Source organism: Brassica oleracea, chromosome C9 (assembly GCF_000695525.1).
Source record: "Brassica oleracea var. oleracea cultivar TO1000 chromosome C9, BOL, whole genome shotgun sequence".
NCBI classification, from domain to species: Eukaryota; Viridiplantae; Streptophyta; class Magnoliopsida; order Brassicales; family Brassicaceae; genus Brassica; species Brassica oleracea.
This window is the reverse complement of record NC_027756.1, coordinates 45,647,503-45,672,123: the sequence shown is the minus strand read 5'-3', so window position 1 is coordinate 45,672,123 and position 24,621 is coordinate 45,647,503. Positions and strand designations below refer to the sequence as shown.

Here is a 24,621-nt window from a genome sequence, read left to right as displayed (position 1 = left end):
GGGGGGGGGGGGACTCTCTCTAACTAATCCCAGATCTGATGAAGGGAAACAGACAAAACAAAAAATGAATGTGTAATCTACCAAATGAAATTAACATATAGAATCTGAAGAGAAGACAAGAAAGCCCTATGCTTTGAATAAACACAGACCTGAGAGCTGAAGCGGCGAGAGAATGAAAAAGGGGATGGTGAATCGGCGGATGCAACAGGGGTGGGAATGAGAAGTGGCAGGGAGAAAGGAGGAGAAGAAGGAGAAGAGTCAAAGTCTCCCTCTTTCTCGCTAAGTGAGCAGCAAAAGGGACTCTCTTTAGTTTTTTTTTTCTCTCTTCTCTCTCTCTCTCTATTGAGGAGGAATCAGCGGATAACCCATTGCTCTCTCTCTAGTCTCACACGGTGAGCCTTGTGTTGTCTTTTTTTTATTGTTTCTCTGCCCTCCTCACTAATACTTTTCTTAAAATATATAAGTAATGATCAAAGACTTTTGGATAGCATTCACATACAGTACGTACGTTACCGTATGAGTGTTATAGCCACATAGTATTATTCACTTTATTACAAAATAATTAAGTGTTAATTTTAGATGACTTACAATAATCGACATCAGACTTTCTGTTGGTAAACTAATCACGGTTATATTTATGTGTTTAAAATCAATCATAAAAGTTGGTTTGTCAACGATTGTGTATAGTCCATCTTATAAATTATATAAAATTGTATTATAATACTAGCCTAGCTATAACAATAATAAGTATAATCGGTCAATCATATGTTACACGTTTCTCAAATTCTTATGGAAGAAATAAATATTTGTGATGAATTCGTCACTTGTTAAAACAAGTTTCATGTTTTGAAAAATAAATAAGAAATCGATGATAAATCGTTGAACAACCAAATAGAAAATTATTTTATTGTTGGTTGGAAGTGAGTTGCCTTTCTATGCTTTTTTGTCAACGGAGGTGAGTTGCCTAATTTGATAGAAATCGACTTATCAGAAAGCAAGACGTGGAATCAGTGCAGACCAACCAGGATCCTCTCTGGTGTACACTCCCATGTCTCAATCAAGTCAGATCAGACTAGTGTAAAAGCCACAACGATTCTCCAACTTTCATGAGTGGTAAGGTAACTAAATAGTATTATACTATCAAACATCCTAAAGTAAAGTAAGCTTCTTTTTTTAGCTCAGCTCCGTTACGGACCCATTCTTGTGGCCGGCCCATAAGTGAACAATACCAACCAGTGAGTCTGTCTGGAAAACATACCTTTGTGTCTGTCTGTCTCCTCCACTGAAAATGGCTTGTGGGTTTTGCTCGCTGCGTCCCACTCTCACTTCCTTACTCTCGTCCCACGCTCTTGCGCTTGCGCCCACTCCACACTGGCCTTCGAGCTCCCTGCGTATCTCCCGCGCTTTATCAGCTGCAACTCTTCCAATTACCTCCTCCTCCTCCTTCTTCACGTGGGATGACGTCTCCGAGATCGGTCGGAAGGAGTCTGCGTCTCCTCAAAACGCCTCCTCCGATCTCACCGGGTTTCTCGAGAAAGTCGACCGCTGCAATCGAGGATCCGTAAGTCCACTGAAACTGAGTAAAGATCTTAGCTTTCATCTTTTCTTCGAATAAAGTTCGAAACTTTATTGCCACACTCTCCAGGAAAAGTTAGCTGAGTTCATACCCTTTGTCATAGAGGAACAAATCGTTGGTTATATCCATAAAGGGTAAACCTTTACTCTCTTTTGCTTCAGTGATTCTAAAATTTGAGTGTTTTTTTTTTTCATTATTTTGATTGCATATACAGATTTACGGAGTACTTGAGGGAGTTTCATGATACATTCACGTTTTCAAAGAATGGTTGCCTTGGTGGTGACTATGTAACGCTTAATCTGATGTTTGAAAAGCCTGAAGATAGAACAAGAGCTGTTGCAGATGTGATCAGGATCTTGGGTGACAAAGGTATCATTCCAGGCATACGAAATGAGGTATAGAGGTCCATGTTTTGTTATTTGATCTCTTGAACTCTTGAATGATGCTTATTGTTTTTTATTTTATTTCACCAGCTGTATCCTGTGAAACCATCTTTTAATGCTCCCGCCGTTTTTTCGCTAGAGCGTGCTGCTGCTCCTTATTTCGGATTAAAGGTAAAACCAAATTGTTTCAGCTTGTAGCCATGAACATCAATACATGTGTGCCATGTTCTTTTGCCTTGCTTGTGTTACGTTAGTGATGTTATGAACTCTGTTCTTTCTGATTGAATCATGCCTCTTCTTGTTATCTGATTCAGGGATACGGAGTTCACATGAATGGGTATGTAGAAAGAGATGGACAAAAGTCTCTATGGATAGGAAAGAGAAGTCTCACAAAATCCACTTATCCAGGGATGCTTGATCATCTTGTTGCTGGAGGATTGGTAAGTTTTTTCTCTTCATCTTATACTCTTGTTCATGCTTGTTAGAAAGTATGTACTAGTGATTTCGAAATTCTGATTTTGAGGGAACCAAACCGTATAGTGATTTCGAAATTCTGATTTTGAGGGAACCAAACCGTATAGCCTCACGGGATTAGCTGCGGTGACAATCTAGTAAAGGAATGTGAAGAGGAAGCTGGTATATCCAAAGTCATTGCTGATAGGTTTAAGACATTCTCCTCCTCAAGTCTTTTAACAATAACATGTGTACAGTATCCCTCATGATGTATTCAACCTGTTTTTATTAAAGGGCGATACCGGTTGGTGCTGTTTCGTACATGGATATTGATCAGTACTGTTTCAAACGGGATGTGCTGTTTTGTTATGATTTGAAACTCCCTGAGGATTTTGTTCCCACAAATCAAGGTTAATGCAAATCACTTGTAAGGCATATATCCTGAATTGCTTCTCATAGTATTGTTATGCAAATTATATTGCAGATGGAGAAGTTGAGAGCTTCAAGTTGATTCCAGCAGCACAAGTTGCTAATGTGATTAGGGAGACTAGTTTTTTCAAGGCGAACTGTTCCCTTGTCATTATTGACTTCTTGTTTCGTCATGGGTACTACTAACTCCTATCTCCCACTATTACTTATGATTACTTCAAATCTGATCTCTGATGCTAGATCAATATAGGAGGATTTGGATTAGGGATATGTATAAATGAAAAAGGCTGTTACATGTCTTAGACTTTGGAGAGTATATTCACAGCTTATGAGCAGAGACCACCACAACTTTTAAATGCTTGGACACTAAGATTTTTCTGAAAATATTCTGTTCCATTCCATCATGCATGCAGGTCTATCAGACCAGAATCATCTGGTTACTTGGATCTATACCGAAGCTTGAGGAATGGAGATTGCTCATAAAGATGCTACTATCTTATTTTTCCTATCTGATGTTTGTAAGTAAAAATACTATTACTTACTCTGGCTATGTGATAGGCTCATCCATGTATGTATAATGTATCTTTCTGCATTTTATTTCTGCTTCTGTCGAGTCACTTCAGGTGCCTTCATGATGATCCAGGAAGTCCAGTGAAGATTCATTTATACTACAAATGAGCGAAACCAACAGAGAGATGGTCCAGATGGCTAAAGTTACTTGCCCAAAGAGTCTCTCAATGATAATACTCCATTAGATTAACGATAATTGTTGCTTTTTTATATTTTACCTCTGTATTGTCTGCATGACCTAACAGCCTTTTCCAGAACGATACAAAAGCTGATAATAATAATAAAAAATGGAGAAAAAAGGCCCGCATGTTACGGTACACCGTTGCTTGAGATCCAAGTTTAGATATTTACCTAAATCTGCTCTTACAGGATTGTGTATCCCAAACAATTTTAGAATATAAATCAAAAGTGGAGTTTTTTCAATAGAAGTCGTCTTGATCATCGTCATCATCATGAACGCCTTCGTCAATGTTTAAGAACCTCTTTCTTGTAGACCAAGCAATATCTATTTATGGAAAAGAGGAGGGAGGCATGTCACTCTCTGATTAATCAATCAATCTCAATGTTCTTTCTTTTTCTATCCAAATCATATCATTCATTCTTGAGTTAGCATGATGTTTTCTCGAGATGTTAAGGTTCCATCAGTTGATGCGCATTTGTAGAATCGAGAAACTTAACCGATGCAATCTCAACATGTCCTTTTTACTTTTTAATGTTTTTTTTTTTTTTTTTAATGTTTTGGTTCCTAAAGCAAACTATATGTTTACCTAACGAGGTTTAAATAAATGGGTATGTGCAGAATAATACTGGATGGAATCCAGTTCCACAGTTCGGAGGGTGGGACCAAAAAGGATCAGACGAAACAAACTACTCTGTTGTGTTCTCAAAAGCTCGAGCTAACAGGAAGCTGAACAAAGGTGGTGTCAGACATTCTAGTTTGGGAAGCGAACAAGAACTCATGGCTAGTGCTCGTCGTCATCACTACCATCAACAACATCTTCACCATCACCGTGAAACCCAAGACGATGACCCTGTCATGGTAACACCTCTCTCTCCTCATCTCTCTACTATACTTACCATTCGATGTGGATTCTTTGGTTCGCATATAATCACCCTGTGATGGTCCTTTTCCCCTTAGCCAACCCGCATGGATCATCATAAAGTGTGGTATAAACAATTATATTAAACTATATAATAGACTAAAAACACACAATTGTGCTTGCTTGCATGATCGTATTTTTTTATTGTGTTGTACAATTATAAAAGTACCAAAAATTCAAACAAAACAAGAGAACCGCAATTTCACTATATATATACATTTTGGTAGCTAGCATGCTGTCTCCGTCTTAATATTGTAAAACCTATATATGTAGAGTATTAGTCGTCTCGCTAATATTTCTAATTTAATTGCCATGCAGAAGAAGAAGAGGATCTTGACCTACATTAATTGTTGTATCAGGCCGAACTAGGGCCTTTGTTCCACTACTTTGCAATCTTTTCTCTCATGAGTTTGTAGCAAAAAAAAAATGTCTCTCAAGTGTGTAAAGACGTTAGTGTGACGTTTCTGTAAATGTATGTGCACCACCTATTAAGTTGCTCCCGCTTTGAGTATACATTTTGAGTTCTGCCTTCACGATATGAGAACAAAACAATACTAATCATATTTCTATAAATATTGTACTATTATATATGAACCATGTTTATATATTATATGTCAAGTTTGCAAGTAGATTTCACAGTAGATATCTCTCCGTCTTGAACCAAAATAGGAACAAGTTTTTAGCTCGTAAATTTCAAAATGAACGGCATTCGAACACCTGTACTGGACGATTTGTATCAAGAGTTTTTTCAAAGAAAGTTTTTCATACATATATGATATATTAATATCTTAGTGAGAAATTTTAAAAATTTGAGAGATCCATTCTTTCAAATTTTCGAAAGACTTTTCTATTATAATACTCTCTCCGTTTTAGATAGATTCATATTCTAGAAAAAATATTGTTTCAAAAAGATACATATTTTACCTTTTCAATGAATTATTTAATGAAAATTTGTAAGTTTCAAAAAAGTTAATAATGTTTATTGGATTTCTATTGGTTAAAAGTTATGGAAAATTGTTATTCACAAAACATAATGCATTCAAAAACAAATTTTAATATGTTTTTTTAATATATGTGAAAAATCTAAAATATGTATTTTTTTGAAATGGATGTAGTATTAATTAATTAATATATATAGTGAGAAACTCAAGTTCCCAATGCGGATGTCTTCTTAAGGTTAATTGAAAAGATACAGTCATAGAGTAATAAAGTTAATCAAATGTACGTAAACCGCAAACAGATCAACAACACAAGTAAATTAATTCGAAATACATGTAGGTTTCTCAATGTAGAACCCACATGCATATAGCTAGGTTAATGTCGATAATTTGAGAATATGTAATTGCTAGCTTTAAGGAAAATCGGATGGTTATCATGGTTCTAGACAAATCCAGTAAATTAAAGCGGATATAGATTATTGGAGAGTATCTGGAGGACTTTAGCTTGTTTACAAGATCTCGAACTCCTATATAACAGATACCAACAATCCAGCACTACCAAAAAACCAAGTTTTAGCCACATATAAGTTTATAACTCCTCTGTGAAAAAAAAAAAAACTTTAAAATTGGTAATAACTGGATAAATGCAGGGTCTAAATAGTCTTGACCAAACAAAATATGTAGCCGAAAATTAGCTAAATGGTCATATACATTTGTCACTAAAAGATTCACAGCCCTTTGGCCCCTGCTTAATTATGGATTGGATAGTGCCAGAGTGGATAGAATTGACCGTGGCAAAAACTGGCAGATCGGTTTATAACCGTCTAAAACCTGTACTGTATTCTTAGTTGTTTTGGTTAAAAATTAAAATACAGTTTCTTATATTCTGTTTAGAACCTCAGCATAAAAACCATTAATTATGCTAAAAACCTCTAAAAGCGAGAATTTCGGTTTACTTCGGTTTCTTACGGAGTAGTACATTTAACATTTTACTACATTATGTGATGTGAATCTGAAACATAATAATGGAATATTTCAACGCATCATCGTGAGGCGCGTGATGACCACGCGAAGTCCTTTAAAATAGCAAAGACAGATTATCATCAGAAGCATCTTTGGGGGCAAAAGAGAAAGAAAGAAGAAGAAATCGCGATTCTAAAAGCTCCATTGTCGACGAACAAGCTATCCTTCACAAACCCTAAAAACACTTGCTTCTCCAATCAAATTCACGCGGGAAAATCGAAGTCCAATAGCTTAGCCTACCCGGGGTTCTATAGTTTAGCTGATTAGGGGTTTTCTATACCTGGGCTCTAGCGGGGAGGTTGCGATTCGTGAGATCTAATCTGCCTTGTGAAACGCGTAAGGCATGCGGCTCATCTTTTCTTTCTCTCTTGAGCTGTGATTTCATGTTAAGCTTTGTCCTTTGTTTTGTTATCAGATTCCAATTCTCAACCCTCATGAGCTTCTGTTTTAGGGATTACTTTGGTGTAAGATTCTTCTTGTTACAAATCACAGCTGGATGAAATCAAGATAGCTAAATTGTTATGAATAATTTATTTTTCTAGGAAGTTAGAGACACCTTTAAGCAGATAATACTTGCTAAGTGCTTATTATATTCGAACATTCTCACTTGCCTATGTGTTCAGATTATCATTATCCCCCAACTTATATGTTCATACCCTATGCAATTTGCTGGTCCAGGCTGTTTATAATTTGAATCTAAATATGTTTGCTTTGATCTGCAGTTGATCATGGTATAGCTGTGCAATCAAGATATGGAATCAGAGAGTGCCAAGTTTGGAGGTACCTTTGCGGTTTATCCTCTTGTCCCCTCATTACAACAATGTTTCTAGTTATTTTCAGCGACTTGTCGTAATTTTATTGGTTAGTGAGATGATGGGTTTTTTATGTTCAGGTCCAAGAGAATTGGGTGGTGCACGTGATCTTATAACTCAGTACAAGCTGTTGCCACACCATGAGTTCTTTTGCAAGAGATCACTTCCTGAGTCGCTTTCAGATGCTCATTACCTTCACAATGTGGTGGGCGACACAGATATTAGAAAGGGAGAAGGAATGCAGCTGGATCAGCTTATTCCAAATGCGTCTCATAACCGAGATACAAATGCTCGCATCCAACCTTTTGTTCTAGATGAACTTAAGGAGGCTTTTGAGCTTAATGATACATCTCCTGTTGAATTGCCTCCTGTGAGAATCTACTTTCCTTCCATCTGGATTTAACTTTTCTATCTTTCACATGAGTGCTGGTATCTGATTCTGCTAATATTGAGGACTGAATTTGAAAATAAGACGCTCTGAGGCTTGTCTAATCTTTACTAACCATGATAAGTTGAATTACTTACAAATATCTTGTGATGGTAAGTGAGTTACTCATGTTTCTTGTTACAGGCAGAGAAGGGTGCTCTTACCATTGCGTCAAAATCAAAAAGCGAGTCAAAAGATAGGGACAGGAAGCATAAAAAACACAAGGATAGGAATAAGGATAAAGATAGGGAACATAAGAAGCACAAACACAGGCATAAAGATAGGAGCAAAGATAAGGATAAAGACAAGGATCGCGAAAGAAAGAAGGAAAAAAGTGGACACCATGATAAGGTAAGAGAACTTTCTGCTCTTGTTGGTTTCTATCTCTCTATCTTTATATTTGATTTCTCAAATTCTATACAATTTCACTTTTAACTTTCAGAAAAGGAAGCACAATGGGAATGAAGATCTTGATGACGCTCAGCGGCACAAAAAGAGCAAGGTAATGGCTTATGTAGGCATCTCCTCTCTTGTTAGGAAAGCCGAAGTAGGGTAGTAGTTCAGTAACAAATTTTATTTTGGTAGTATTTATAATCAACTCTTCTTTCTGTAGCATAAGAGTTCCAAGGTTGATGAGCGATAGAGGTTGGAGGTTGGAGGTTGAAGCGGTGGAGAGACTTAAGTTTTTGTATTACACATCCAAGTAGGTGGAGGTTTAGAAACAACTACCGTACTCACTTTTGAATACTTTGTTAGGCCAGTGTCCATGTGTTCTCTTCTGTTCATGTCAGTCCCGTCACTAGATAACGATGTCTTTAGTGACTGATGTACTGAATGCTGCTGATCTGACATTGGAACTCGATTTTTTCATTTTGTTAGATATAAAAAACATCAATCTATATATTTCCTGCTCCGTTAAAACTCGATTATAATAAACTGGCAAGACTTGATCGGGTTTGAGTTTATGTAAAGCGTTGATATCAAATGGAATAGCAGCAAAAGATCAAATTCTATCAGCAAAACTATAGCAACGAAAAATTCTCAAACTTTAAATCTCAACAAAACCTTAGTGAGGGACATCTCACTCTTCTCCCCCACCGCTCTGTTCATTTTCTGGCAAAAGTCTCACCCTTGTGCTCACCCCCGGCAAATACTACATACCCTGCTTCCACCTATGAACAACTTTTGATGTTTTTATTGCGGAATCCATAAAATCACCGTGTACTTGTTCTGTATTACAAAAAGTGAAGGGAGCAAGAGTAGCGTACCTGGCAGTCTCTCAGAGAAACACGCTCTTGAAGCTGCGCATTGCTACAAATGACTGAGCCTTGTATTGAACAACCGTCTCCTATTGTGGCATGGTCCATCACAACTGAGTTAACCACCTGCACCCACACACAAAAAAGCAGTTGAGTGTAACTTCGTTGGAGATGTACACCAACTTTATTTGGCTGGGGTGAATAAAAGCTCTTTCCTTACCTTTACATTGGAGCCTATGCGGCAATGTCTCCCAATTACAGATCTTTTGACACTGCATTTATCACCGACTTGAGAGTCTTCTCCAAGCATACAATGAGGTCCAACCTGCAACCCAAAAAATGTTAATTGACGATCACAACTCACAATATAAATGTACAGAATCCAGGACTTACAGTGGTTTTCGATCCAAGCTCAGCTGATGGGTGAACAATGTTGTGATGAGCAGAAAAGGAGTATCCAGATAGGTGGTTTGCGTCACCAATAACCTACACATGTTTGAAAATTGTAGAGCTCTATAGATGTCAACCGAGAAAAAAATACTATAGTGGGAATCTATGTTGGAACACAGTGATGAGAAAACAACTTGCATCTCTATTTATGTCCATGAAGGCTTGAATGCTATTCAAGCGGACGCAATACTTACATTCATCCGCTATATAAACACAGCACTTGTGGGTTTTTCTGCTATCAAGGCCTGATTCATAAACTTGATGAAAGGTTGGCAAAGATGCATTGGAGAGAATTTGGGACGAAACCACATCGTTGTTCTGCATATTATTCTTTCCATGTCCATGTCCATGTCCATTTTCTTCGACAGCTTTTTCGTCAGAGAAGACATCTGGTCTCTGATACACAAGCAGAGAAACCACAAACAAAAGATCAAAATGGTGATAGAATGATTAGTATAATCTTTGTTAATTTCATCTGCAAGGACCTTATCCAACTAACCAGCTGCGTACGAACAAGATATGGGAGTACATCCTGTTTTAGGCATCGAAAAGTAGGCTTCTGTTCCAAAACTTCCTGCAAGACTGATCTGTAAGACAAGAGAGCATATTGAGTGTCTACGGATAAAACTAAGTTGTTAGCAGGAACGAAGATCTGACCAACCTCTTGAAGGCATATATATGAGAATCCATGAGATCTGATCGAATTTCCATCTAGATTCAAAAGGAAAAAATAATAAGAAACTGTACTAATGGTTAATATATGAATCATCATACAGTCAGAAGATAAACTGCATTGTAGGTCATTTAGAGCATTACCTTTCCAGCCGCGCAGAGAATGCTCTTTTTCAATCGGGTATCTTTCTTAATCTCAGCGCCTATCACAAATCAGAAGGTAAACCAACAACAGGTTCAAGCATTTGTTGTCTCTAAGAAACAAAAAAGGAGACTTCCGAACCTGTGGCTATGTATAACAAGAATTGTTTCGAGGAATCAACCCCTATGATATCATAGCAAGCAGGTTTCTTGGCTTTGTCTTTCCAAGCGCCTCCAGATTCTGATGATCCACTGACTGGTTCAGCACAAAGCATAGCAGTTACTGCTGCATCATGTCTTCTATGAGTTGCGGCAACAGCACCGGGAGATATATCAGAAACAATGTCTCCACTTACAATCTGCGTCCAGTAAGACTACCAGTTAACTAGAAGTAACACAAAGCAAATAAACTAAGAGACAGCTCGAGTGTAGCTAACCAAAATGTCTTTGTCAGTTAAGTGGTGTGCAATTGCCCTGAGAGCTCCGGCAGCAACCTAAAGTAAGATATCCACCAGAGCACAGAGTGAGAAGAGCTGTTAACCAATGGAGACACTATGGCTCTAATCAAACTTAAAATTCAGATGGTTGCTAGTGTTACTGTACTTACATCTACCTAAAAGTTGGTAGTTCTAAGAACAACTTAACTTAACCTCCCAGTATACAACAGCTTCAAGCTAAAAAGCAGTAGTCCATAGCTATCACTTCTTTGATTATTCTATGTGAAGCACTAGTGTTGAATTGCATTGATCCTATACGAAGCAATAAGCTCCATTTCTAATCAAGTATAATATTCCAAAAAGAATACCTCAACATGTAAACGATCAACACAGGCAGAAGATATCCATATCCACCAACTGTCAGAGCGGCGTCTTCTCCTTCAACAACCTGTTTCCAGAAATGAGAATCGAAAATCTTAAAGTTCTCTCCAAAATCGATTAAAAACGTTCAATCTAGCATAAGATAACATCAAATTTGTGAAAGATATAAGGCGTACGACGATGAGGTCCTTGAGATTACTACTCTCTAGAAGATCGAGAACGTAAGATAACACCGGACGGTTTGCTACGGGGAGCAGCGCCTTAGGGACTTCCTGTACAGCAGAGAAGGAACATTTTAGCTATAGCGAAAGATTGTTTTTTTCAGATGAATGAGGGAGAAGAGAGAGAAGGACCTTGGAGACTAAGGGGACGAGATTACTGGAGAATCCGCCGGCGAGTATCACAACCTGGAAATCCATCTCTGAATTTGACGGTGAGAGGAAGAGAGGTTTCGCTTGAGGTTTTGTTGGTTTTGAGAACGGCTAGTAGACGACGATATCAACCCGCTCAGAGTATTTCCCTTGTAAGTTTTTGGTTAATTAATATATAAATCATTTTCTAACCGCAAATTAAGATCTTTAACATTATGAAATTCATTAAATGAGTTTCTTCATTTGCAAATGATCTGAAGAAGCAAGAAAGGGGGAGGTTCACACTTACAAATGAACAGTGTTTATTGTTTTGGCACCTCGGAACCTAGGCTGGGCACCGATTGAATACTAACCTAATTTTCAGTATTTGTTTGTTTCGTATTTGACATATATTTAATTTTTCAATTTGTTTTGATTCTGAAAAATACAGATATTCGAAGTCCAAATTTTTTTTGTAAATGTTTGTAAATATTTACGGATATTTACAGATATTTCATCCAGTTTGTTTAATACAAGCAAAATCTTTAAAAAGACTACAAAAAAATCTTTTATATAATATAAATTAAAAAAGTAAAGATTACTGAAACTATATGCTCCATAATTTTTTTTAATTAATTTTATTAATAAAACTGAAATTTAGAAAATTGTTATTTTATAAATATTTTATATTCATTTTTAATTTATTACTTTTATAAGTAATAATAAATTTATGTCTTAAAATAATAATTATAAAAAAATTAAACATTTAAAATTCTATATTTTTAATAGTAGATATATATATATATATATATATATATATATATATATATATATTGTATAAAAGTAGGAGCAGAGGGATTTTTTTTATCGAATCGAAGCAGGATAGAATCAAAATTAACGTATAAAATGCCCACCCTAGCTAGATTATTGTTTTATACATTCTTTTCATGATAACAGAGACAGTTGACAAAACAAAGAATAAAATGTACGAATTTAAAGTTGATGTTCATTTGTTTTGGCTGAGGTTGAGCTGGCTCCTCGAATGAGCTTATTTTTCTAATCCTAGGTTTGTCATTGACTTGATAAATGTCGTTTTCAATCTATTATTTCTTCAAAAAATATATCCGTACAGTTTATTATGGTTTCAAAATAGTGGAAGACTTTTTTTTCCTATGTACTTTCTCTTGAAGGTGATTTCTAAAGGTTGAAGGCCAAGGTATCTTACTTACTGTACATTGACATGTTCTTAAATTTACAGATGAATCACCTGTAACTAATCTTTCTGGTTGTGCATATGCCAGTTCGTGTAGAAAAGGTCCACTTTTCGTTGTGATTCTGCTGGTAAGCCTTATTTCTGAAGTTACTCTGCTTAACATGTGAACATTTTAAGCCACAACTTAGGATGAGCACTAAACATGTCTTCCATATTTTTAAATGGTTCATGTCATTATCATAACAGAATTTTCAATTCAGATTAGTTTTGTTTACATTCAAGTCAACTATTTATGGAAAATGATTGGTTATAACTTTGTTTTTTTTCTTCCTGGCGATAGTTGGGATCAGTCGTTGACTTAATTATTATGAAGTATAGATATCAACTGCACCATTCTTGGTCTCTTGTGATACTAATACTATCTGTTTCTTCTTACCTTCAAAAATGTCCATCTCAATCCTCTGCTTCTGCTTTGTTTTGATTCTCCCTTGTGTCTACTCACTTCATTTTAAAATAACTCGTTTCAACCAAGACAGTCCCGAAATAGCATACCAAGGAGACGCAAGAGCAAACGGAGCTGTTGAGCTTACCAACATCGACTACACTTGCAGTTCCGGCTGGGCTACTTATGGCAAGAGGATTCCTCTGTGGGATCAAGAGATCGGCAAGCCTTCGGATTTCACTACACGCTTCTCCTTCAGGGTTGACACTCGTGGTGTTATGTACGGTAACTACGGCCATGGCTTCGCTTTCTTTATAGCTCCTGCAGGGATCCAAATGCCTCCCAACTCAGCTGGTGGTTTCTTGGGTCTGTTTAATGAAACCAACGATAAGTCTTCTTTTTACCCGCTTGTTCATGTCGAGTTCGACACGTATAGCAATCCAGAATGGGATCCTCTCGACATGAAGTCTCATGTGGGAATCAACAACAACTCTCTTGTTTCTTCTAACGCAACTTCTTGGAATGCGACCTCGCATAGCCAAGATATAGGCCGTGTGACGATCTTCTATGATTCATCCAGAAGAAACTTGAGCGTCTCTTGGAGTTATGACACAACATCTGATCCTAATGAGAACTCGAGCTTATCTTACATCATTGATCTTTCGAAGGTGATGCCATCAGAAGTCACTATTGGATTCTCCGCGACATCTGGAGGGGTCACTGAGGGGAATAGACTTGTGTCGTGGGAGTATAGTTCAACCCTGGAGCTGAGAGTTATCAAGAAAGTTCGAAACGACAGGAAGGGGATGATCATCGGTGTTTCAGTCTCTGTCTTTGTTTTGCTGACCTTCTTTGTTGTCTTCTTGAAACGAAAGCAGCAGCAGAATAAGAAAGCTGAGGAGAAAGCAAACTTGAGATCGATAAATGATGATCTTGAAAGAGGAGCAGGACCAAGAAAGTTTTCTTACAAAGATCTTGCATCAGCTGCCAACAACTTCTCAGATGATAGGAAGCTTGGGGAAGGAGGGTTTGGAGCGGTGTATAAAGGCTACTTAAGCGGGTTAGATACGATGGTTGCGATAAAGAAGTTTGCGGGCGGGTCTAAGCAGCAGGGGAAAAGAGAGTTCATAACGGAAGTAAAGATCATCAGCAGTTTGAGACATCGAAACTTAGTGCAACTTATTGGCTGGTGTCATGAGAAAGATGAGTTTCTAATGGTATACGAGTTCATGCCAAACGGTAGCCTCGACGCCCATCTCTTTGGTAAGAAGCCTCGTCTCGCTTGGGGCGTGAGGTGCAAGGTAACTTTAGGTATAGCCTCTGCTCTGCTGTATCTTCACGAGGAGTGGGAGCAGTGTGTTGTCCACAGAGACATCAAGGCGAGTAATGTGATGCTCGATTCCAATTTCAATGCCAAGCTCGGTGATTTCGGGTTGGCTAGGTTTATGGACCACGAGCTTGGTCCGCAGACTACAGGGTTAGCGGGAACGTTCGGTTACATGGCTCCTGAGTACATAAGCACAGGAAGGGCGAGTAAAGAGTCTGATGTTTACAGCTTTGGAGTTGTTACGTTAGAGATTGTTACAGGAAGAAAATCAGTAGATCCGAGACAAGGAAGAGTTGAGCCTGAGACAAGCCTTGTGGAGAGAGTGTGGGATCTGTACGGGAAAGGAGAAGTGATCACAGTTGTGGATGAGAAACTGAGGATCAATGATGGTTTTGATGAGAAGCAGGCAGAATGTCTTATGGTTGTAGGGTTGTGGTGTGCTCATCCTGATAGGAACTCGAGGCCTTCGATTAAACAAGCCATCCAAGTGTTGAATCTTGAAGCACCGTTGCCTCGTCTTCCTATCAAAATGCCTGTTGCAACTTATCGTGTCTCATCTTCGAGTACTGGAACATCGGTGGTGAGCTCTGGTGGTGCTGCTACTGCAACGTTTTCAAGTGCTCAGCTTGGTCGTTGAGCAGATCTCTGTTGACTGTAATATGCTCTTGTTTCTAATCTCTGTGTGTGTTGTGTTTTGGTCTTGTGCTTCTGTTACTCTTTGCTTGTGAAAGAAGTTTCTTCAATTGAAGCTGACTATTTTGATTTACATTGACAAGCCTTCGGTGCCCCGAGAGGAAAATTCACCCTTGTCATGGAAGCTGCAGGATACGTATTGCTTTTGGAAGTATTAGAGAATGTTTCACGGTAAAGGACCGAATAATAAGGATTGATAGTTTATGTTTCTTGCAACGAAGAAAATAAACATCTCAAGCAGAACAACACAAAAAGAACAAAGCTTGGAAGGAAATCAAGTATCTTTTGGTAAGGAGAGAACTTAAAAGTCTCTAGATCTTGTTGAATGCGACGATGTCAACACTCTGGATGTACTCGTTGTTAGGCTCACAGGTGAGATAGTCTTCGATGAGATTGTCTGGGGAGACGAGGTCATCAACGATTGTGAGCATGATCGTGAGCTTCTTGATCCCGTAACCAACTGGAACCAGTTTTGCTGCAACAGTTTAAACAGAACAAAATACTCAATTAGAGGAACTGGCGCCAACACAATCATCGCAAGTATAGACAAATGGAGATTGTGGACTTACAAGCTCCCCATAGAAGACCAGGCATCTCCACGGCGCGGACACACTCCTCCAGTTTCTTCATGTCAGTCTCGTCATCCCATGGCTTGACTTCCATGAGCACAGATGACTTTCCACCTAAACAAAATTCAAAAAAGAGAATAAGATGCAGTTTCTCAGTAATCACATGTGTTCCAGATCCAAAACCAAACAAAAGACAGTGCTTACTCTCTTTCGGCTTCTTAGTGTCTTTCTTAGCAGACTCCCTCTCCTCTGCAGCTTTCTTTTCCTCCTCGGTCTCGTCACCAAACAGATCCATGTCATCATCATCATCAGCTGCAGGTGCCTGTTCACGATTCACGAAAATAGCTAAATCACACAAAACGTTTCCTCTAGCAAACACAACTCTTCTCCCTAGTATAAGACTAGAACTATCACCATATCAAAAGCATTCTTCAAAAATATAATGATCACGTCATTGTTTACTAACAGATAGATTAGGAATAGAACAAGACTCAAGCATTCAAGGAAAGGGTACCTCAGCTTGAGCAGGAGCAGCAGCAGCAGAGCCACCGATTGAAACTCCGACGGCCTTACCAGGGAAACTGCAACAATTAGAAACCTCCTAAGTTCTTGGAAGATCAATCATAAACCAAATCTTATTTAGTTTGATTCAAAAGTTACAAAAGGACGAACCTTTTAGCAAGGTGGGACGCGACGCAATCGTACCACTTGCTAGCATTAGGGAAGGCATCGCTCGGTTTCTCCACGATGGCAGCGTATACCTTCACATCATCCACAGACAATTGATCTCTGCGGAAATCAAAAAGTTATGTTTTAGACTTCAAACGCCGATCGAAAACGTATTGCGAAAGATGGGAAAGTGAGAAACTTACCCGGAGATGTAGGTTTTCCCTGCGAGGTGCTCCTCCACGGATTTAACACCTTGCTCTGTGTGTAGATCTGAGAAGGTAACCGCCATTGTAGCTGCTTGCCGAGGTTAGGGGAGGGAGGGAGGGAGGGAGGGAGAGAGTGATAAGAGATCAGAGACGCAGGTTGAAAAAGCAAGCTGCTTTATAAACCTACAGAGTATAGCCCTGAGTCACTGAGAAACCCTAACCCCGGTTCGGAAATAAAAGTGGTGTGGGCTAAGCTCAATTCTATTATATGGGCTTTGTTATGGGCCTTCAGATTGCTCCATATCAGAATTTATGATGAGTTGCTTGATTCTCAGTTAGAGGCTGAAGCTGCCGCCTGCACTTATAAAATGATTCGATAAAATTATCTCAAACGTCATCATATAATTTAGGTCATTTTATTTGTTGATAATCCGGAGTATCCGGTGGGCCGAAGCCCAACCGACTAATCCCATGGGAACCTGTTCATCAGCGCAAGACAGATCTGTTGGAAATTAGATATTCATGTCGTTTGGCCACACAAACGTGTAAATCTGAGTTTAATAGGTTCTGAATCCGAGGTGCTTAAAACCTTTCCAAATTCGCCTTACCAATTGACCACGTTTGTGTGGTTCACTTTAACAAACTCTTTTAGAGCATGATTAATTGGGATCTTTTATGGTGAGGTTCTTAGAGCATGATTATCCCTAGAACCCATTAGGATCTCTTAATCAATTGTTTAGTAATAAATATGTGTTAAGAACTTTAGGTAAGAGACACCTAAATTTTTGTACTCCATTGCAAGGTTCTTAAAAAAAAAAAAATTGTAAAACATTTCATCATGTTCATAGGTAATGTCGTTAAAATTTTATCTGAATTTGATATTTACTTCAGGAAGAAGAGTAATAATCGATGTTGAAAACATTGTTACTTCACCTGCTTTTGTTCTTCTTCTCAAACGCTTCCGTTGCCGGTAGCTTATTGATATGCAACTGCAACACTTGGCAGGAAGTTGAGTATCTTCTCGGTGAACACAGTCTTGCTAGTCATGAGCAGAGCAAGGATCACAAGATGTAGATAACAGTGAGACACACAAACAAAGAAACCAGATTGGGTGAAAAGGGGGTCGAACGGGAAGACCCATTAACGAAATTCAGGAGCCCTTTTCAGCTCAGGCTCTGCTTCTGGATGAACTTGTGTCTCATGCTCTTCCTCCAAATCATCCTCATCATCATCACCTTCATCAAGAACATCTTCTTTACTCTCACTTTCCTGCAAAACAGACGTATCTCCATCTGTCAATTTCAAAGGGAAATCAAAAGCAAAACAAAAAGCTAGAACCTTTGAATGCTGGAGTGATCAACGAGGGTAGTTTCAAGTAGTATCACTTGAAGCATGTTAAATCTAAAGAGGTTGAACACAAGCTAGATTCTAGAACCATTGATGGAACACAAGCTAGAACCACCGAATGCCCAAATATTCAAGTATTATAACTCAAAGCATGTGAAATCTAAAGACGTTAAAGGAGTATTATTACATGTACTTGATCGGTGGTGCTTGTGAGATTTCTTTTCCTTCTTCTTCTCACTTCTCCTGCTTCTCTTTTCATCATCTTTCTCTGTTCCTCGATGCCTCTTAACTCTCTCTTCACCTGCCCATTCACAAAAAACACAAACTTTAAAATCCTGTCTAACGGATCATGTCATCCACAGACACAATACATCAAAGTTTCGAGCTTTCAATCAAACAAATTCAAAATTGAGAATATTCCACATCCTGCAACAACCATAAATTTTTTTTTCAAAATCATCATCTCTCCTAGCTTATAAGAATCTGAGTGAAGGATTCAAACACATAATTGAAGGATTTAAACACATAATTGAAAGATTCAAATACAAAAAAAAACAACAAAGTTTTACCTTTCGATTCCAGTCGGCTGCATGCTCTTTTCTTCATCAGGAGCGACACAGAGTGGGAGAGATAGAAAAAGAAAGATTCTTCACCGGGTTTTTTCGTCATGGGAGCGACACAATTTCAAACATTAAGAGACGGTTCTTCTGACTCCTATTTAGGAGACGTTCCTTCTATTAATTACAATTTTTTTTTTTTAAAGCTTAATTATGTTAAGAGACCTATCTAAGAGCTCCGGTTAATCCTGCTCTTAAAGTAATATAAGATAGTCTCTTAACTTTTAACTAAGAAAAAATACTGTTAATGAGTAATAATTTAATTTTTATTTGATCACTGTGAAAGTTATTTGAAAAGTTTAATACCCTGACGCACACGTTAAAGTCGAGGTAGGTTTATATTCAAATATAAATGCTTACTTGGATCTCTCATGGGAATACCAATACGGTGTTCTCAATGTATCGCACATGTGAAAAATAAGGGTATAAAACCAAAGATGCCATATATAAATTACAGGAGCATCGTACATTGAAAATATTCTTGCTGTCTCCCTTTTTGTATGTTTCTTTTTAACTTCCAAATGTTATTATTATTATATGATTTTTGTTGGCAGTTTAAGATATGTTATTATACGGATGAAAGTATGTGCTGTGAATCCGTCCACAGTCATTTAGTGACTGATAACTGCGCTGGACATAAGAAGAAGATCTCAATAAAGTTACAATAAGACTACATAATCAACTATTTTGTCGAGTAATCAACTATTTTGTTGAGTTATCAACTTAGCATTGGTAGCATAAACTTTTATTGGAATCGCCTAAAAAAACCCACGTGATTCCCTTTATTTAATTGCTGCCATTTTGTTTTACTAGTTTCTACAATGCACTTAAATTGGAGTTCGTACTTTGCAAAACAGAGAACTACAGTTTCAAGATCACTCCTTGCTTCGGCTCTCTGTATTATTGTACGATCTTCTCCCTTTTGAGCTTACTTTTCTTGTCCCTAAAAGGATATACAAACAGAGGCAAACCCACGTTAAGCAATAAGGGATCAACTGACACAGATTAAATTTAAGTTTCAGCTGTTTTGCTATAATAAACACGAGATTCCGTAGGTCATTTGGTTAACACTCTTCTCTCCTGACCCATCTAACTAGGGTTTGATTCTATGTTCTGCTGTTTTATTTCTGTTTTTTTCTTAAAATTATTTTTATTCTGGGCCAAAGCCAAATTGTTGACACTCCTTAAATTTTGGACTGGGTCCGCCACTGTATACAGAGTTCCTTACCTGCTCTGTTTTGTCATTGTAGTTTCTGATTTAAAGGCATTTTTATAGCTTTAACTGTTCTCGTTTGTTTTCTGGTCGTCATGGTTTAAAATCTATTGCAACATCTTTTGTTCTTCTGACTCAAGCGCTGAGTTGGTACCAGATGTTCTTGTGTATTTGTTTTGAGTAGTTAAATACTCATTAATGCTCTTTCTTACAAATCTCTGTTACAACCTTGTATGGTTTGGTTTAGTCCTTAAGTTTAGCTGTAAAAATCTAGATATGTTCGTTATTAAGTTTAGTTGTAGGAGTTTTCTAAACATTGCTACTCTCTACTTTTGTATTCTTAGGATTTGGTCGAGCTTTTGGGCTCTTCATATAGCCATTAATGTCGAATCGCATTGCACATGTATCACTTGAAGGTGGTAACTTATAGATGGCAGAGAGGAGAACTAACAACGAAAGAGAAGTTGTTATTAATTTTTCACAAGCGTCGAAAGACCCAACATCATCTCATTCTTCTAAGGTGCCAGCATTACCGGAGTCAGATACAGGGACTACAAAACCAGATCCATTAAGCATTCCCCCTCCTGAAATCTACAAGTTGTCTGGTGATGTTCATAAGCCGCCTAAAGTTCCAAGTCCTAGCACTGAAGGCCTAAAAGGAGGGGGGGGGGTACGGATCTATCTCTCACGCAACCGCGCACGCTCAGTAAGGTATGACGATCGACGATGACAAAGACAAGCAAATGCACGACGGGATTTCCGTCAATGCCAACGCTGACAAAACTTCAGCTGGAAACATATCCACGGTCACTACGAACACTGTGATACTGGACCAGATGAAAGAAATGTTTGCCTCCGCTCAGAAAAAGTCGGACGAACAAGGAAAGCTCGTGGCATCTCTCGCAAAACAGTTGGAAACCTTAACGGCGAAGGACAAGAGTAAAAACCCGCGCAGGGCCACAAGAGCTCACAGCGGTAGAAGACTCGATTTCGAGACTCCGAGCGATCGGTCCACACGGGCATACAAGGATTCTTCAGGTCAGAACCCTGACGAAACAGTCCCGCCAGGCGCACAACCGACCACGGAGAACCTTCCACCTCCCGCCGGGAGCAACGAAGGAGGCGATTTCGAGCGGATCGATCTGGACATAAGCGACCAGTCCGATCACTCGAATGGAGGTGCTGACATCCATCCGAGAAGAACGCGAAGCCAGTCTGCTCGGCAGGACGCGTCGTTCGAAAAACCCATGACAGAGGAAGAAGAGAGCCTCTATTGGGTAGAGTAGGAAGAACTGGCCGAGAATCAGGCTCAGATCCACCGCAGCCAACGCCGACAGGCTCGCAAGGCTGCTAGAAATCCTGATGAGATCCATGATCTCTGCGAGTACATCGCAAAAACTGCGGCAGAAGTCAAGGCGGTAAACTCGCAGATTCACCATGCAACAAGCGCTGCACCCGAGATCGACAGACTTCTCGAGGAAGTGTGGAAAACTCCGTTCACTGCCCGAATCACGGAAACTAACATCTCAGATCCTGGGAAGATCAAAATTCCCGTCTACGATGGCACCACCGACCCGAAGGCGCATCTGCAGTCTTTCCAGATCGCGATGGGAAGGTGCAAACTCAAGGAACGCGAACGAGGCACTGGCTACTGCCTCCTCTTCGTCAAAAACCTCAAAGGAGCCGCGGTCGAATGGTTTTCTCGTCTGAAACGAAACTCCATCGGAAGTTTCCATCAGCTCGCCTCGAAGTTTCTCAAACAGTATTCCATGTTCATGGACATGAAAACCTCAGACGTCGACCTTTGGAGTCTATCTCAAAGAGAAGACGAAGCACTCCGCGAGTTCATGAACATGTTCAAGCTGGTAATGGCAAGAGTCACTTGAATCAGTGACAAAGTGGCAGTCGACGCTTTGCGGAAAACTCTCTGGTACAGGTCGAAACTCCGGCAATGGATATCCCTTGAAAAACCGAGAACAATCCAGGACGCTCTTCACAAGGCAACAGACTTCATCATGATGGAAGAAGAGATGAAAGTCCTCTCCCAGAAGTACAACCCGCAGAAGACGTCCGCGAGAAGGAAAAACCCCCGTAACGACATGTATGTCTACCACGAGGGAGAAGATCTCCAGGGTGAGCATAATTACGCTATCAACTCCGAACAGGGAAAGACTTCCGGAAGTACCTGGACCAGGAACTAGTTCAAGGATAATTCCTACTGAGAGTTCCACCAGACCAGAGGTCATTCCAGTATGAACTGCAAGGTTCTCGGCACAAGGCTTTTTGCGAAGCTCCTCGCCGACGAAATTTCAAAGGTCACAGGCATAAAAGACCTCCTCCTGGATTCCGATCGCCCTCCCAAAACTGATAAAGAGTCCCCCAAAAATGACACCCGCGAAAATCAGTCGGGCGAGAAACGCGGAAGAAGGCAGGATGACCGAGGAAACGACAGCAACTGTCGAAGAGTGAGCATGATCATCGGGGGATCGCAATTCTATAGCGATTCGATCTCGTCGATAAAAGCTTATGGACGGAAGGCTGAGACAAGTTCAAGCTGGCTGGCTCGGTCCCCAACCGACGACGCCCCTAACGATACGATCATCTTCGAAGAGCGGGAAACCATCGGAATCGACAAACCTCACTGCGACCCATTGGTTATCGATCTGGTAATCCGAGACCTGGAAGTGGGAAGGATCCTTATCGACACGGGAAGCACAGTCAACGTCATTTTCTGCGATACCCTCCGGAGGATGAACATTGAACTCGGAGAATTCGTCCCGGAACCAAAACCTCTCACCAGTTTCTCAGGTGCAACGTCAATGAACCTCAGATCAATCAAACTCCCAGTGATGGCTAAAGAGGTGACGAAAATCATTGACTTCGTGGTAGTCGATAACCCGACCATCTACAATGTCATCATTGGAACTCTTTGGATCAATGCCACGAAAGCGGTACCGTTGACTTACCACCTTGGCATCAAGTTCCCAATTCCAAACGGAACAGCGGTAATCTGGGGATGCCAGAAACAGTCTAGGCTCTGGTTCTTGGCAGAGCATAAACTACGACAAACTCAGAACACCCCCGCGGTCAACCTGAAGCGGGCTAAGAAAGCTCAAAACGCTCCCGAGAGCTCCATAAAAAGTGATCCAGAATCACCCGACAAGGCAACGACTCCATACAGCGACATAGACCCCGAGTCCATCGCCTTGCCAGCGGACAGCCCGACCCCTGAAACGGTCGTCGATCCAACTGAAGCCCCAATGGCTGAAGTAACCGGAACAATCTCATCCAGCGAGTAGGAATGGTAATAGGTTTTTTGCCTATTGCAAATGTTGTAGTATAGTGGGGTGAATGTCGAACCAGTCCTAGTGATGTGAATCAGTGAGAATACAAGTCATTTCTTAAGCTAAGTAGATTCAATAGTGGTGAGTGTGTGACAACTAACAATAGCAAACAGAGCAATACAACAAGGTTTTAATCAATTTAAACAAGTGAATCCATGGGTATTGGGAATTGACTTCAAGTAACTAAGATCCAATCTAGGTGACAAGCTTTCAATCAAAGTAATCTCTTAAGTCTAAACACAATTTTAGACAAGTCCTATGTCTAGGTAAATGTCCATTTGCTTAGAAATCATTAAACATCAAATGTCTTTGGCTTAATTCAATCAAGCAATCTTTAAGTTCAAGTTTAATAACTATCTAGCAATTTTAACATCAAGTGTCCTTGGCTAATCTCACTAGAGCTTAGTTGAGTTGATTCAAACACTTCATCTAATCATGTCTGATGAGAAGTGTTTAGAAATCAGGTTTAGAGTGATCAAGACGGCGCCAATTTGATAATAGGTTTTTCTGCCTATTGCAAATGTTGTAGTATAGTGGGGTGAATGTCGAACCAGTCCTAGTGATGTGAATCAGTGAGAATACAAGTCATTTCTTAAGCTAAGCAGATTCAATAGTGGTGAGTGTGTGACAACTAACAATAGCAAACAGAGCAATACAACAAGGTTTTAATCAATTTAAACAAGTGAATCCATGGGCTAAGGGAATTGACTTCAAGTAACTAAGATCCAATCTAGGTGACAAGCTTTCAATCAAAGTAATCTCTTAAGTCTAAACACAATTTTAGACAAGTCCTATGTCTAGGTAAATGTCCATTTGCTTAGAAATCATTAAACATCAAATGTCTTTGGCTTAATTCAATCAAGCAATCTTTAAGTTCAAGTTTAATAACTATCTAGCAATTTTAACATCAAGTGTCCTTGGCTAATCTCACTAGAGCTTAGTTGAGTTGATTCAAACACTTCATCTAATCATGTCTGATGAGAAGTGTTTAGAAATCAGGTTTAGAGTGATCAAGACTAAACAAGCATTAAAAATACTCAACAAGCAAGTTCATACAAGGATCTAATACAATAACACCATAGATCTTCACTAAGTTACTCTAATCTCCCTAACCCATGAATTCTTAAGGAAACTACTCACTAATCTCCATGAAAACACTTAATCTCATAATAGATTGAAGCATATTCAAGTAGATACAACAGAGAATAAAGATAAACAAGGATTAAACAAGCAAAACCAAATTAAAACTCAAGAATAGATGATGAACAATGAAGAACAGCTCAAGAACAAATGTTTTCTCTCAAACTCTCAAAATACAAAATATGAAACTATAAAACTTTCACTCTCTACTCTTTGTTGTATTGTACTCTGTGTATTGTGTGTCTTCCTCCTTCCCCTTGCAGTCTCTTTTATAGCCTAAGTAAAGGAGGATGACAGTCCATCTGTGACTCTAAAATACAAAATGCCCGTCAATTGGCCCCGACGGACAAGTCCAAAATGTTCTCTAAAAAAGAAATCGTAGTCAAACCTTTCATAAAAACTAAAGGTTCTCTTACATCCGACAAGGATACCATAGCGAA

The 24,621-nt window shown here is 39.1% G+C and overlaps 7 protein-coding genes, 1 long non-coding RNA gene and 1 pseudogene across 13 annotated transcripts in view; 5 read left to right on the top strand and 4 right to left on the bottom strand.

The window, feature by feature from the left end:
- The window catches only part of LOC106318066 (calcium-dependent protein kinase 8-like), a 3,236-nt gene extending 2,806 nt beyond the window's left edge, over positions 1-430 (bottom strand). For both annotated transcript variants that reach the window (XM_013755914.1, XM_013755915.1), the window contains exon 1: positions 150-430. The gene's annotated coding sequence lies outside the window, so the exon portion shown is untranslated. The remainder of the gene's footprint in view (positions 1-149) is intronic.
- A 754-nt stretch (positions 431-1,184) lies between these two features.
- LOC106313956 (nudix hydrolase 20, chloroplastic) lies at positions 1,185-3,722 on the top strand. 2 transcript variants are annotated; one of them, XM_013751895.1, is made up of 10 exons: positions 1,185-1,561; positions 1,646-1,710; positions 1,791-1,971; positions 2,050-2,130; positions 2,274-2,399; positions 2,541-2,620; positions 2,707-2,822; positions 2,897-3,017; positions 3,255-3,359; positions 3,485-3,716. In XM_013751895.1, the coding sequence occupies exons 1-9, from the start codon at positions 1,289-1,291 to the stop codon at positions 3,322-3,324; spliced, it is 1,113 nt and encodes a 370-aa protein (XP_013607349.1). In that variant the 5' UTR covers positions 1,185-1,288; the 3' UTR covers positions 3,325-3,359; positions 3,485-3,716. The 2 variants fall into 2 exon arrangements, with proteins under 2 accessions (XP_013607349.1, XP_013607348.1); XM_013751894.1 differs by having other exon boundaries at positions 1,187-1,561; positions 3,465-3,722.
- Positions 3,723-3,833: 111 nt separating this feature from the next.
- LOC106313957 lies at positions 3,834-5,054 on the top strand. Of its 2 annotated transcripts, none has more exons than XM_013751896.1 (3): positions 3,834-3,940; positions 4,211-4,450; positions 4,830-5,054. In XM_013751896.1, exons 1-3 carry the CDS (start codon positions 3,923-3,925, stop codon positions 4,878-4,880), a joined length of 309 nt encoding a protein of 102 aa, XP_013607350.1. In that variant the 5' UTR covers positions 3,834-3,922; the 3' UTR covers positions 4,881-5,054. The 2 variants fall into 2 exon arrangements, with proteins under 2 accessions (XP_013607350.1, XP_013607351.1); XM_013751897.1 differs by lacking the exon at positions 3,834-3,940 and adding an exon at positions 4,077-4,106.
- Positions 5,055-6,551: 1,497 nt separating this feature from the next.
- On the top strand, positions 6,552-8,612 carry LOC106313646 (probable mediator of RNA polymerase II transcription subunit 19b). 3 transcript variants are annotated; one of them, XM_013751515.1, is made up of 7 exons: positions 6,553-6,808; positions 6,888-6,936; positions 7,195-7,252; positions 7,365-7,654; positions 7,856-8,062; positions 8,154-8,213; positions 8,325-8,612. In XM_013751515.1, the coding sequence occupies exons 3-7, from the start codon at positions 7,225-7,227 to the stop codon at positions 8,352-8,354; spliced, it is 615 nt and encodes a 204-aa protein (XP_013606969.1). In that variant the 5' UTR covers positions 6,553-6,808; positions 6,888-6,936; positions 7,195-7,224; the 3' UTR covers positions 8,355-8,612. The 3 variants fall into 3 exon arrangements, with proteins under 3 accessions (XP_013606967.1, XP_013606969.1, XP_013606966.1); XM_013751513.1 differs by lacking the exon at positions 6,888-6,936 and having other exon boundaries at positions 6,552-6,808; XM_013751512.1 differs by lacking the exon at positions 6,888-6,936 and having other exon boundaries at positions 6,553-6,813.
- Positions 8,613-8,720: 108 nt separating this feature from the next.
- On the bottom strand, positions 8,721-11,638 carry LOC106313647 (annotated as a pseudogene).
- Positions 11,639-12,990: 1,352 nt separating this feature from the next.
- LOC106313473 (L-type lectin-domain containing receptor kinase IX.1-like) lies at positions 12,991-15,047 on the top strand. The gene has a single exon (XM_013751277.1). It carries the CDS (start codon positions 13,059-13,061, stop codon positions 15,018-15,020), a length of 1,962 nt encoding a protein of 653 aa, XP_013606731.1. The 5' UTR covers positions 12,991-13,058; the 3' UTR covers positions 15,021-15,047.
- Positions 15,048-15,228: 181 nt separating this feature from the next.
- On the bottom strand, positions 15,229-16,720 carry LOC106313474 (elongation factor 1-beta 2-like). The gene is made up of 6 exons (XM_013751280.1): positions 16,518-16,720; positions 16,318-16,434; positions 16,160-16,226; positions 15,850-15,967; positions 15,646-15,759; positions 15,229-15,551 (listed from the first exon to the last, which is right to left on the bottom strand). Exons 1-6 carry the CDS (start codon positions 16,601-16,603, stop codon positions 15,388-15,390), a joined length of 666 nt encoding a protein of 221 aa, XP_013606734.1. The 5' UTR covers positions 16,604-16,720; the 3' UTR covers positions 15,229-15,387.
- A 987-nt stretch (positions 16,721-17,707) lies between these two features.
- Positions 17,708-18,525, bottom strand: LOC106317745. Its single transcript, XR_001265224.1, has 3 exons — positions 18,437-18,525; positions 18,055-18,168; positions 17,708-17,789 (listed from the first exon to the last, which is right to left on the bottom strand). It is a non-coding gene; the product is annotated as an uncharacterized LOC106317745 (long non-coding RNA).
- Positions 18,526-21,949: 3,424 nt separating this feature from the next.
- LOC106315155 lies at positions 21,950-22,996 on the top strand. The gene has a single exon (XM_013752911.1). The coding sequence runs from the start codon at positions 21,950-21,952 to the stop codon at positions 22,994-22,996; it is 1,047 nt and encodes a 348-aa protein (XP_013608365.1).
- The last annotated feature ends 1,625 nt before the right edge of the window (positions 22,997-24,621 follow it).